The sequence below is a fragment of the Erinaceus europaeus genome, chromosome 2 (assembly GCF_950295315.1).
Source record: "Erinaceus europaeus chromosome 2, mEriEur2.1, whole genome shotgun sequence".
In the NCBI taxonomy this organism is placed as follows: domain Eukaryota; kingdom Metazoa; phylum Chordata; class Mammalia; order Eulipotyphla; family Erinaceidae; genus Erinaceus; species Erinaceus europaeus.
Window position 1 is genome coordinate 4,453,460 of NC_080163.1, and position 13,403 is coordinate 4,466,862.

The window sequence follows — 13,403 nt, forward strand, 5'->3', positions numbered from 1 at the left end:
GTTTGTTCTTTACCTCAGCTGACTGCCAGCTCTGTTTCCAAGAGACTGGAACAGAGAAGTTCAGTGTAGGCGTAGGGGACCAGATTGGGTGACGAGACGTCAAGCGTTGAACAGGGTGGGCGAAGATATCCGCGTACATTGTCAGGTCCGGTCGAGCGTAGACGTGGGAAATGAACTTAGATGATGCCGCATCCCAACGAATATCTGGCGGGGCGATGTTGCTAAGAACTGGCAGCCATGGGACTGGGGTGGAACGGATGGTTCCAGAAATGATCCTCATGGAGGAATATAATTTGGAATCGACCAAGTGGACATGGGGGCTATGGAACCATACTGGGGCACAGTATTCTGCAGTGGAATAGCATAATGCCAGAGAGGATGATCGTAGTGTGGAAGCACTTGCGCCCCATGAGGAGCTGGCCAGTCTTGCAATGATGTGATTCCTCGCGCCCACCTTTGCTGCAGTTTTTATGAGATGTTCGTGAAAAAAAAAAAAAAAAAAAGTGCAGGCACTGAGCCCCAGCAATAACCCTGGAGGCAAAAGGGAAAGAAAGGAAAAGAAAAGAGTTTGCATAGAGAGGGGAACCTGTATTATGGGGGGAGGCCCCAATGGGCCCCTGTGGTGTCATTCCTTTTCAGAGAGTCCCCCACCCTCAAAACTGGATAGACCCTCCCCACCAGCCCTCCCCTTGGGTTTCCCTCCCAGTCCTGAACTTCCAAATCCTGTCTGCTCTGAGTCAAGGTGGCGGTTGTGTGAGATGAGCCTTGAGGACCACCCACTCAGGTAGCAAGAGCCAGACACCCCCCCGGGAAAAGCCCCCTCCATCAGACACGGACAGACACTTCGAGAAAAGTCTCCAACTTTAATTTAGCTTCTCTCCCTCTCCCCTCACAGCCCCTTCCTCCTCCCACGGCCCCAGGATGCAGTCCTACTTCAGCAGGAGTTTGCGGTTCTCCCTGTAGGTGACGGCCCTGCTCAGAGAGAGGACAAAGCGGTAGGTTAGGAAGTGAGCTTCAGCCCCTCTGCAGAGGACGACCCCCCTGCCCCCGTCCCCAGAAATACACCCCCACTCAGAACATTCCTGAGACGAGAGCGAAAGACTGTGACCTCATTTGCCTGTGGTTTCACCACTCTGGTCTGGTTTTTCACTCTGATAGGAAGTCAGAGAGAGAGAGAGAGAGAGAGGGAGAGGGAGACGGAGAGAGAGGGAGAGACAACACTAGATCTCCCCCAGTGGTCTAGCACGTTCCATTTGGTTCCGGAACTCAAACCTGGGTGATACACGTGGCAACAACGTACTCAGTAATCTGTCCTTCCAGGTGTGTATCTGTCTGTCTCTGTCTCTCTCCCTCTCCCTCTCCCTCTCCCTTTGTTTTCCAGAAAGAGGCAGAATTGCTGAGGCCCCAGAGAAGACCATTTGATGTCCAGAAGCTGAGGAGGAGAGAGGAGAACTGAAGCAGAGGAAGATGGGGAGGGAGAGCACAGGAGGAGGAGAGGGTGGCAGGGGAGAGACAAGAACAAAGAGGACCAGAGACAGAGGGGGCAGAGGGACATCCACGGACGCGCTGCCATCTCTGTGTTTGCTGCACCCGTGCAGTGCCGCCGCTCCCAGGGCAGCTTCCTCAGTCTGTATTTTAGAGCGAGAGGAGGAAGACCAGAGGAGAGGGGGACACAGAGGTGCTCCCCTGGCGCCGTGCCCGGTGATCCCAACCCAGGTCCTCAGCATGGCCGGCCCGGTGCTGCTCGGCCCGGTGGGCTCCCTCCCGGCCTCCAGGGGCGCAGGGACTTGTGAGGGCGGGGCCGGGGCGACTCACGAAACCAGGATGGCCACGAAGAGCAGGGCGGCCAGTGCCACGGAGATGACCATGCCGAGCAGGACCTGGCTGCGCGGGCCTCTGCCCTCCTTGTACTGCAGAGACATGCGGGGCTGCCCGTCCACTGCGGGAGCGGGGCACAGCGAGACCCCGGTCACCCTCTGCCGCTTTGCACCCGCACCCTGGGCCACGCGGGCTCCTCCCTGCCCGGCCTTGTCCTCTCTTGGGATCTGACCTTCCTTTCTTCCTCTCCCCTTGCCTCCTCTCCCCTTCCTTTTCTCCTTCCTTCCTTAGAAGCAGACGGAGAGGGAGAGAGAGGAAGAGAGAGAGACCAAAGTTTCCTTCAGTGCATTGGGTCTGGGCGGCCTCCAGGGTTATCACTGGGGCTCAGTGTCAGTATGAAAAGTCCACAGCTCCTGGCGCCCATTTCTTCCCTTTTTTTTTTCTTCCCCATTTGTTATTCAAAAGGATGAGAGAGACAGAGAGAGACAGAGAGGGGGAGGGGCCAGGTGGTGGCGCACGTGGTTGAGCGCGGATGTTACAATGCCAAGGACCTGGGTTTGAACCGCTAGTCCCCACCTGCAGGGGAAAAGCTTTGTGAGTGGTGAAGCATTGTTGCAGGTGTCTGTCCGTCTCTCCGCCTACATCCCTCTTCCTTCTCACTTCCTGGCTGTCTCTATCCAAGAAATAAAGATAACAAAAATATATAAATAAAAAAAAGAGAGAGGGAGAGAGGCCGGGTGGTAGAGCAGCGGTTTAAGCGCACATGGCCCGAAGCACAAGGACCAGCGTAAAGATCCCGGTTTGAGCCCCGGGCTCCCCACCTGCAGGGGAGTCGCTTCCCAGGCAGTGAAGCAGGTCTGCAGGTGTCTGTCTTTCTCTCCCCCTCTCTGTCTTCCCCTCCTCTCTCCAATTCTCTCTGTCCTGTCCAACAACGGCATCAATAACAGTAAACAACAACAGTAAAAAACAAGGGCAACAAAGGGGAAAAGTGGCCTCCAGGAGCAGTGGATTTGTAGTGCAGGCACCGAGCCCCAGCGATAACCCTGGAGGCAAAAAGAGAGAGAGAAGGAGCGAGAAAGACACAGACTTGCGCCACCACTGCAGGTGGGGCGTGGGGGTTCAAGCCCAGATCTTTGCATGGGTCCTTTCTCATAGTATCACGTGTGCTTAACTGGGTGAGCCACTGCCAGGCCACCCTTCCTTGATATTTTTTTAAAAGATCTTTTTTTTATTTAATTTTATTTTTGCCACCAGGTTTTTTGTCTGCACGATTCACTGCTTCTGGCAGACTTTATTATTTTTTTTCACTTCACAACTATTTTATTATTACTATTTTTACATTTGCTGGCAGACTTTTTTAAAAAAAAAGTTTTGTTGCCCTTGTTTTATTGTTGTAGTTATTATTATTGTTATTCATGTAATTGTTGTTAGGAAAGAGAGAAATGGAGAGAGGAGGGGAAGACAGAGAAAGGGGGAGAGAAAGACAGACACCTGCAGACCTGCTTCACCGCCTGTGAAGCGACTCCCCTGCAGGTGGGGAGCCGGGGGCTTGAACCGAAAGCCCTACACCAGTCCCTGCGCTTCGCACCACCTGCACTTAACCCGCTGTGCTACCACCCGACTCCCAATACTTTTTTATTTTAATGAGAAAAAGTGTGTGTGTGTGTGGGGGGGCGACCACACTGTTCAGTTCTGGCTTATGGCAGAGTCAAGGACTGAGGGAACCACTGTGCCATGCTCCCGGCCGCTGGTTGGTTTTTCTGTTTGTTTGTTTGGTTTTTGTTGTTTTTTAATTACAGACCCGGGGCCACATGTGTATGATTTCACTGCTCTCAGACCACTTTTTCTTTTTCTCCGGGGTTACTGCTGGGGCTCAGTGCCTGCACTACGAATCCACTGCTCCTGGAGGCCTTTTTTTTTTTCCAGTTTTATTGGATATGACAGAGAGAAACAGAGAGAGGAGGGGGAGACAGGGTGGTGGTGGAGACACACACACACACACACCTGCAGACCTGCCTCACCACTTGTATGGCGACACCCACTGCAGGTGGGGAACTGAACCAGGATCCTTGCACCAGTCCTTGTGCTTTGTACTATGTGCACTTAGTACCCGGTGTGCCACCACCTGGCCCCCTCCCAGACCACTGCTTCATTCAGGTAAGTAGACACAGGAACATGGAGTCCCCACCACGCTGGAGCTTCCCCTGTGGTGCTGGGGGCTTCAACCTGGACTGCAGGCATTCAAGGCAGGTGCCCCGCTGGGTGAACTCTCTCTCTGACTCCTAAATCCTCGTTCTACAGATGAATTCCACTTAGTTCATATGAAAGACAAGGAGAGTTCCACATTGGCCCAGGGTGGGGGGAGGGCAGTCAGAGGACCCCTCTGCTACATGCAGTGCTGGAGACTGAGCCCAGGAGCCTTCACAAATCCTGTGCTCTACCAGCTGAACTCCCCTCCTCCCACCCCAGTCTTTGAGCTATCGCCCCAGGCTAGACTCTGCTGGGAGTCATGTGGCCCAGCCCTCGGCACCTGCATCACCAGGCACAAGAATCTAGTGGTTGAGCGCACATGTTACAGTGTACAAGGAGCCAGGTTAGAGCCCCAGGTCCCCACCTGCAGGGGGAAAGCTTTGTGAGTGGTGAAGCAGTGCTGCAGGTGTCTGTCTGTCTCCCTCCCTATCATCCCCTTCTCTCTTGATTTCTGGCTGTCTCTATCCAATAAATAAATAAATAAATAAATAAATTAATTAAAAAAAAAAAAGAACCTAGTGCCAAATGCCTCTTCTCAAAGGGGGAGGAGGCCTGGAGGATGGACTTCAACTTGAACTTGAACTTGGAGGGAGGGGTTGGTTGTGAGGGAAGCCACCTGGCACCTTAGTGACTGTCTCCCTGCCCCGTGCCTCCCCCAGCCCTGGGCACCTACCAAAGCAGTATTTGTTTTTGATGCACATGGGACTGGTCTTCTGGCAGTGTAAACAGTCTAACACCTCTTCTTTCAGCAGCCCTGGGGTGGGGGTGGGGTCAGGGAGGAGGGAGAGGAGAGAGAGGTGAGAGGAGGCAGGAAAGAAGGAGAAAGAGGAGTTCCCTGCCCTTTCTGCATTTGCACCAAGCTAGCTGAACAAAATGCCGCGATTTCCGTTAAAACTATTTTCAGGGGCTGGGCATTGGGCATACATGCACAAGGACCTGGGTTCAAGTCCCCGCTCCCCACCTGCAGAGGGGAAGCTTCACAAGTGTGATGCAGGCCTGCAGGTCTCTCCCTCTTCCCTTCACTACCTCCCCACCCATCTCAATTTCGCTGTCCTATCTAGTGAAATAAAAAGGAAAAAAAAAAAAAAAAACGATGTCTGTAATCAACGTTTATGTCAGCAGAGCTGGCAAGAGATCGACAGCTCCCCAAGATAGTGCACCCGCTTCACCGTGAGCTCTGAGGTCGGCCCCACTGCCCCGGAGGAAGCTTGTGTGCGCTGTGAGCCTGTGATCTCTTTCCCCTTCTGTCTCTCTATCTCTGTCTTCTTCTATCTCTGTCTCTTTATTTGAAAAAGTCAATTTGGAGTGGTGAAGTCGCAGGGACAACAGGATTTTTATGTGCCGTCAAAAAGCTGAATTGAGTGGGTAAAAAGCATTGGACTCTCAAGCATGAGGTCCTGAGTTCAGTCCCAGGCAGCACATGTACCAGAGTGATGCCTGGTTCTTTTTCTCTCTCCTCCTATCTTTCTCATTAAATAAATAAAATATTGGGAAAAAAAAAACTGAGTCGGGTCATGGTTGTCCCGTTGACCTTAATGCTGGGCCATCACTTTGTGAGACCTTTGCTGCAGCTGAGGTGGCGACCTGGGACAGAGCTCTGCAGGCCCGAGGTCCTGGGTTCGAGCCTCAGCACCACATATGCCAGAGCAATGCTCCGATTCCCTCCCTACATCTTTCTTTTTCCATCCTTCTTTCTTTCTTTCTTTCTTTCTTTCTTTCTTTCTTTCTTTCTTTCTTTCTTTCTTTCTTTCTTTCTTTCTTTCATCAGAGCATTGCTTAGCTCTGGCTTATGGTGGTGCAGGGGACTGAACCTGAGACTTTGGAACCTCGGGCATGAAAGCCTCTTTGCATGCAAACCATGATGCTATCTACTGTTTGTCCCTCTCTACATCTTTAAAAACAGATAAAGTGAGCAGAAGAGATAGCATCATGGTTATGCAAAAGGACTTTCTTGCCTGAGGCAGCAAGGGTCCCAGGTTTAATCCCGAGCACCACCATAAACCAGAGCTGAGCAGTGCTCTGGTAAAAAAAAGTAAATAAATAAAGGATGGGAAAGCAAAAATAAATAGTAAAAAATACAGTGTAACTGACTGAGATGGCGGCCACTCTTCCCTTCCCTCAGAGGCTGGCTGTCTCTGCATCTGGCTTAACCTTGCCCTGCACTCACAGGAAACTACATTTCCCAGACGCCCTTGCTGTAGGCGGCACATCACGTGACTAACTTCTGACCAATAGAAAGTGGACAGAGAGGCGTGTCTGTCACTGCCCCAAGCCATAAAAGTGTGTCTGTGTCTTGGGGGGGGGAGGTGGTAGCTCAAGGACTAGAGGGAGGATCCCGGTTCGAGCCCCCCAACTGCAGGGGCGTCGCTTTGCATGCGGTGAAGCAGGTCTGCAGGTGTCTACCCTCTTCCCCATCTCAGTTTCTCTCTGTCCTTTTCAATAACAGTGGGAAAAGAAAAAAAAAGTCCTGCAGGGGCAGTGGATTCCTAGTGCAGGCACCGAGCCCCAGAAATCACCCTGGAGGCAAAAAATAAAAATAAAAATAAAAATAAAAATAAAAGGACTCGTTCATCTCACCGTTTCAGAGATTCCTTTATAAGCCACAGCAGGTGCGGTTACCACCTAGTGACTCGGACGCACATGGAACAGAATTCAGTGTGAGCCAAGCCAGTCTCTCTCCTGCCAAAAGGCGGAGACAGGAGGATCTCCGCAGAGCCTTTCCCGCCCCCACCCCCACCCACCAAGGTGTTCATTTTTCAGAACTATGGCCTCTAGCGTCTTCAGTATCACTGCTCCCAGGCTAACCTTTTATTTCAGGGACAGAGAGAGAGAGAGAGAGAGAGACACTTCAACATTTTTCCTAAAACTCATGGACCCCCCCCCCCCCAGCCCTGTGCCTTGGTGTTCGCAGTAGGGATGGGATTTGAACCCCCTAAGGCATTTTGAGGTGAGCTTTTTTTTTCCCCTTCCAACCCCCAAATATATAGGCAGGCTATGACTATTCTCACAACGCCATAAATATCAGATATCATCAGGCAACATGCCAACTGGGGGAGGAGGGGAACCACCCAATGGAAATATGGTAGCTGAGCTTGATTTGGGGGGGCCAAGTACAGAGGTGTAGGTGGGAGGGCCAGATCATAAACCCAGGACTCACGGCAAACTTTGGGGTCACAGGCTGCAAGAGAAAAGAGAGCCGGAGTGAGTGAGGGAAGGCAGAACAGCAATTTGAGTTTCCTGGGGGAGGGAATGGGAAAATGGGGAGGAGGGAGGTTAACCCTGGAGGAGAGGCGAGGGGGGGCCTGGAGGGAACCCAGTGACTGAGGAGGGAGGAGGGAGTGGGGCTCGGTGCCTGGAGAGAGACTCCCACCTTTTAATTCGTAGGACTTTAATACTTTCTTCAGCTCTTTGACGACCCTCTCCCGGAGCGTCACCAGTTCATCAAGCAGGGGCATGTCTGAGGAGAGAGAGAGAGTCTTGGGGTGCTGGGGGGCAGTCAGTGAGCCCAGGCGGGAGAGAAGGCACATGAACGCTGCACTTCATTTCCAGGACTCACCACCAGCAGGTATTTCTCAGGGCCCACAGGGCGGATCTACCGCCCAGGAAGTCTCTAATTTAAAAAATCTATTTTTTAATAAAGGGCAGCTTGGAATGTTCCTACTCATGACCAAAGATTGTGAGCTCAGATCTACAGGGACGCAGAGGTCACACAGGCTCCTAAGCTGAATATGGGCCCCAGATCACATCAAATCGATGGGGTTTACAGTCAACAATATTTGTATCCCTTTTCCATATTAGGGAGCTACTCTCTTCCCTTATCCAGCTTTCTGGTCCTTTTTCCAGCCATGACATCATCTCCCCAGACAATAACTTGGATTCTCCTGCATATCAGATTTCAGGCGCAGGGGAAAAAAAAAAGAGAGAGAGAGAGAGAGAGAGAGAGGAAAAAAACAACTAGTCTAGCCACAGGCCCTTTGGAATATAACTACAATATGCCTACTAGCTATCTACAAAACAGAGACCCCCCCCCCCAACTCTTCATCTGCACTATTCCAGCCTTTAGGTTCATGATTAGACAACAATTTGTTTGGCTTTATATGTTAACACTCTTTTCAGCCACCAGGTTCCACATGTTAGCATGATGCCAAGTGGACTTCCCTGGATAGACGACCCCACCAATGTGTCCTGGAACTCTGATTCCCCAGAGCCCTGCCCCACTAGGGAAGGAGAGAGGCAGACTGGGAGTATGGATCGACCAGTCAACGCCCATGTTCAGCGGGGAAGCAATTACAGAAGCCAGACCTTCCACCTTCTGCATCCCACAATGACCCTGGGTCCATGCTCCCAGAGGGATAGAGAATGGGAAAGCTACTGGGGAGGGGAGGGGGTACGGAGATCTGGTGGTGGGAATTGTGTGGAGTTGTACCCCTCTTACCCTATGGTTTTGTCAGTGTTTCCTTTTTATAAATAAAATTTTAAAATCTATTTATTGGGGCCGAGCCACGGTGCACTTGGCTGAGCGCACATGGTCTAATGCCCAAGGACCAGGGTTCAAGCCTCTCTGGTCCTCAGCTGCAGGGAAGAAACTTCAAGAGCCATGAGGCAGAGTCACAGGTGTCTCTCTCTCTCCTTCTTCTTTATCACCCCTTCCCGCAATTTCTTTGTCCTCTCAAATATCAGAAAAAGATAATAAAGCAAAAAAAGATATATATCCCTAGCTGAGACATTAATTTAAAAAACTGATTATTTTTTAAACATTTTAATGTTAATTGGGGGATTAATGGTTTACAATAAATACAGTTGATGATACATGTGTAAAAATCTCTCAGTCACTCTCACCCCCAACCTAAGGCCTCTTCCACCATCTTGTACCAGGGCCTGAAGACCCCCACCCCCCACCCCAGAGGCCTCTGTTTCGGCGCAGTACAGCCTGTTATTTTATTTTATATTGCTTGTCACTGGGACTTTTTTTTTTTTTTTTGCCTCCAGGGTTATCATGGGGCTTGGTGCCAGCACTACAAATCCACTGCTCCTGGAGGTTATTTTTCCCATTCTGTTGCCCTTGTTGTGGTTGTTATTGTTGTTGTTAGATAGGACAGAGAGAAATTAAGAGAGGACGGGAGTCGGGCTGTAGCACAGCGGGTTAAATGCAGGTGGCGCAAAGCACAAGGATCGGCATAAGGATCCCGGTTCGAACCCCGGCTCCCCACCTGCAGGGGAGTCGCTTCACAGGTGGTGAAGCAGGTCTGCAGGTGTCTGTCTTTCTCTCCCCCTCTCTGTCTTCCCCTCCTCTCTCCATTTCTCTCTGTCCTAGCCAACAACGACAACAACAATAATAACTACAACAATAAAACAACAAGGGCAACAAAAGGGAATAAATAAATAAAATAAATAAATAAAAAGAAATTAAGAGAGGAGGGGAAGACAGAAAGGAGAAGAGAAAGACTTGCAAAGCTTTCCCCCTGCAGGTGGGAACCAGGGGCTCGAACCTGGGTCCTTGCGCACTGTAATGTAATGTAATGTAATGTGAGCACTTAACCAGATGTGCCACTGCCTGCCCCCCGCCCCCCCACTGTTAAATTTCTTAGGGACACTCTAGTAAGAGTATAGTTCCCCTTGTCTTTATATGGTCTTGCTGAAGAGCCTAGCATCGAAGGCTTACTCACAGACAGCGGGTGTACACACACACACACACACACACACACACACACACACACACACCGCAAACATACATAGTGATGAGTTGAAGCTTTGGCAGATGGAATGCAGGTACTCATTGAGCTGTCTGTGCAACTCTGCTGACCATCTGACCTTTTTTGCTAAATAGAAAAGGATGGAGAAGCAGGCAGGGGGGATCTGGTTGAGTGCACAGGCCCAGGTTGGAGCCCCTGCTCCCCACCTTAAGGTTGGGGAAGCTTTACAAGTAGTGAAGTGAGTCTGCAGGTCTCTCTCTCTCTCTCTTTCTCTTTCTCTCCCTCCCTCCCTCCCTCCTCTCTCAATTTCTCTGTCCTATCTAATAAAAACAGAAAGGGGGGAAAGAAAAAAAAAAGCCTCCTAGGAGCGGTGGATTCCTAGTGCTGGCTCTGAGCCCCAGCGTTAACCCTGGCAGCAATAAAAAAATAATTAAAAATGGGGGCCACAAAATAGCTCACTTGGACAGCCTGCTGCTTCGACCCGGGTTCGAGCCGGGCCCCACCGCATTGAAAGGAAGCTTCAGTGCTGTGGTTGCTTTTCCTCTCTCTTTCTGCCTCTGCTTCTGTCTGAAAAATAAAAATGGAAGTGGTGAAGCCCTGGTGAACATTAATGATAATAATAATAATATAAAGGGGCCAGGCGGTGGCACACCTGGCTAAGCACACACATTACAATATACAAGGACCTGGGTTCTAGACCCTGGTACCCCCCCTGAAAGGGGAAAGCTTCATGAGTAGTGAAGCAAGGCTGGGTAGGTCTCTGTCTCTGTCTCTCTGTCTGTTTGTCTCTCTCTTTTTGCCTCCAGGGTGATATCCAGCTCAGTGCCAGCACTACAAATCCACTGCTCCTTTTTCTTTGGGGGGGGGGGGATAGGACAGAGAAAAATTGAGAGAGGAGGGGGAGGTTGAGAGGAGACAGACTTGCTTCACTGCTTGAGAGTCGATGTTCAGCTTCACTAGGGGAGGGGGGTCCCGACACTGTCCTTTGGTGGTGGGAATGGCGTTGATGTACACTCCTATTAACTTGTAGTCTCCTAAGGCCAATCTCCCTGCAGGCAGGGAGCTGGGGGCTCGAACCCAGATCCTTGAGCGAGTCCTTGAGCTTTGCATTATATGCACTCAGTCTGGTGCATTACTGCCCTGGTCCCTCTTTCCCTATTTCCCAATTTCTCTGTCTCTACCCAATAATGAATAAAAAAATAATATCAATATAAAACTCAGAAGTGGGAATTGCTCAGCTGCGCAGAACAGGACTCGAACACCTAAAGCTCTCGGTTCCATTCCCAGCACCGTCTGCGCCAGAGTGATGCTCTGGCCTCTCTCTCATGTGAGACTCAGATTTCAGGTGAAATAAACAAAACCAGCTGTGTGTGTGTATCCTGGTGTGCACTGTGGCGTCCTGGGCAGCACAGCACATCCTGTGTGGGGAGAGACACATATGAGGTCTGCCGTCAGGGGTTTCGGGTTCAAATCCTCAGCTGTCTTTTCCTAGCCGTGTACCTTCAGGCTTGTGGCCTGACCTCTCTGAGCCCTGGTCTCTCTTCAGACCATGAGATGTCGGGGCATTTTTTCTTTTTTTAATATTTATTCCCTTTTGTTGCCCTTGTTTTATTGTTGTCGTTGTTGGATAGGACAGAGAGAAATGGAGAGAGGAGTGGCAGACAGAGAGGGGCAGAGAAAGACAGACACCTGCAGACCTGCTTCACCGCCTGGGAAGCGACTCCCCTGCAGGGATCCTTATGCTTTGCGCCACCTGCGCTTAAGCCGCTGCGCTCGCGCCTGACTCCCGTCGGGGCATTTTCTATGGGAAGCTCTTCCATCCTGGCCAGACCTGGCAGGTCGTGGCCCTTGCTGTCAGGAGCCTACCTGTCAGAGGGCCCTGCCTTAACTGCGTGGTCTGGTTCTTGGTGAAGGAGGCCACCAGCTCCAGGTCGTTGAGGTCTGGGGGAGAGGTGCGGAAAGGCCAGTGGTCAGCTGGACTCCTGGCTGGGGAGGGGACAGCCCCACAGCAGGGCGTCCCTGGGCAGCCCCCCTCCCCCACTCACCCACTTTCCCCAAGAAAGCGTTGACCGCGTAGTCGCGGAAGAAGGGCCCCTCCATGGCCAGCAGCAAGGCCTGGGCGCGGGCCTGCAGCCGCTCCAGGTGGATGCGCTTGGGGCTCAGCGCGGCGCGCAGCTCGCCCAGCGCCTGGCGCACCGAGGGGTCGCACTGCAGGCAGCCCCGCGCCCCGCGGGCGCCCAGCGCCAGGAGCAGCAGCAGAGCCAAGGCTGCAGGCATGGCGGGGGGGGGGGGGCTGTGACGTCACAGAGGGCGGCCCAGGCGGCGGGGGGCGGGGCAGGGGACTAAGCACCTACTATGTGCTGGGCGTGGTGCTGAGAGCTAGTGGGGAGGGGTCATCCAGAACAAAGAAGATCCTCCCCTGCCCTGTTGGATCTCCATTCATTCATTCATTCACTCATTCATTCATTCGATATTTACCAAGCACCTACTATGTGCAGGGAGCAAGAGGCACCCCAGAAGACAGGAAGGTTCCCCTCTGCCCGTTTGGATCTCAGAGTCTTTTAGTGGACATTTACCAAGCTCCTACTACGTGCTGAGTATGAAGCTGGGATGTATGTGGGGGAGGGATGCTGAAGATTTCTTCCCTGCCTTCTTAGAAATTACATTCAGTCAGGGAGTCGGCAGCAGCGCAATGGGTTAAGCGCAGGTGGCACAAAACACAAGGACCAGCATAAGGATCCCAGTTCAAGCTCCCGGCTCCCCACCTGCAGGGGAGTCGCTTCACAGGCGGTGAAGCAGGTCTGCAGGTGTCTGTCTTTCTCTTCCTCTCTCTGTCTTCCCCTCCTCTCTCCATTTCTCTCTGTCCTATCCAACAATGACGGCAACAATAATAATTACAACAATAAAACAAGGGCAGCAGAAGGGAATAAATATTTTTTAAAGGAAAAATTATAAATAATTAAAAAAAAAGAAATTACATTCAGTCATCCAAAGGGTATTTACCAAGCACCTACTATGGGCTGGGTGTGACACTGGGATCCAGGGGGAGAATCCAGAAAAACAAGCTTCCTCCCAGATCCCAGATCATTCACTCAACATACAGAGCACTACTGTGTGCTGGACAGTTCTAGCAGGGGGAGATTTCAGGAAAACACGAGGGTTCGTTCCTGTCTTCTTGGATCATTCACTCATTCATTCAACCAACACATATCTTTTTAAAAGCTTTTTTATTTTATTTTATTTTATTTATTCCTTTTTGTTGCCCTTGTTGTTTTATTGTTGTAGTTATTATTATTGTTGTTGTCATAGCTGTTGGATAGGACAGAGAGAAATGGAGAGAGGAGGGGAAGACAGAGAGGAGAAGAGAAAGACAGACACCTGCAGACCTGCTTCACCGCCTGTGAAGTGACTCCCCTGCAGGTGGGGAGCCGGGGCTCGAACCGGGATCCTTATGCCGGCCCTTGTGCTTTGCGCCACCTGCGCTTAACCCGCTGCGCTGCAGCCCGACTCCCAACACATATCTTTTAAACTATGTACAGCCAAAAAAATAAATAAAAGTCCTTCATAGCTCCTAGAGCCTAATGTGTCATTAACTTAAACCCTTAGTTCTCTTGGTTTCCAGCATAGCACTAATCACTGTCG

General features: G+C 51.2%; 1 protein-coding gene across 3 annotated transcripts; it reads right to left on the reverse strand.

Moving 5' to 3' along the window:
• Positions 1-843: 843 nt before the first annotated feature.
• Positions 844-12,038, reverse strand: IZUMO2 (IZUMO family member 2). 3 transcript variants are annotated; one of them, XM_060174710.1, is made up of 6 exons: positions 11,807-12,038; positions 11,628-11,702; positions 7,439-7,525; positions 4,742-4,822; positions 1,816-1,939; positions 844-972 (listed from the first exon to the last, which is right to left on the reverse strand). In XM_060174710.1, the coding sequence occupies exons 1-6, from the start codon at positions 12,036-12,038 to the stop codon at positions 930-932; spliced, it is 642 nt and encodes a 213-aa protein (XP_060030693.1). In that variant the 3' UTR covers positions 844-929. The 3 variants fall into 3 exon arrangements, with proteins under 3 accessions (XP_060030693.1, XP_060030701.1, XP_060030690.1); XM_060174718.1 differs by lacking the exon at positions 7,439-7,525; XM_060174707.1 differs by lacking the exons at positions 844-972; positions 1,816-1,939; positions 4,742-4,822 and adding an exon at positions 4,872-7,246.
• Between the last annotated feature and the right edge of the window lie 1,365 nt (positions 12,039-13,403).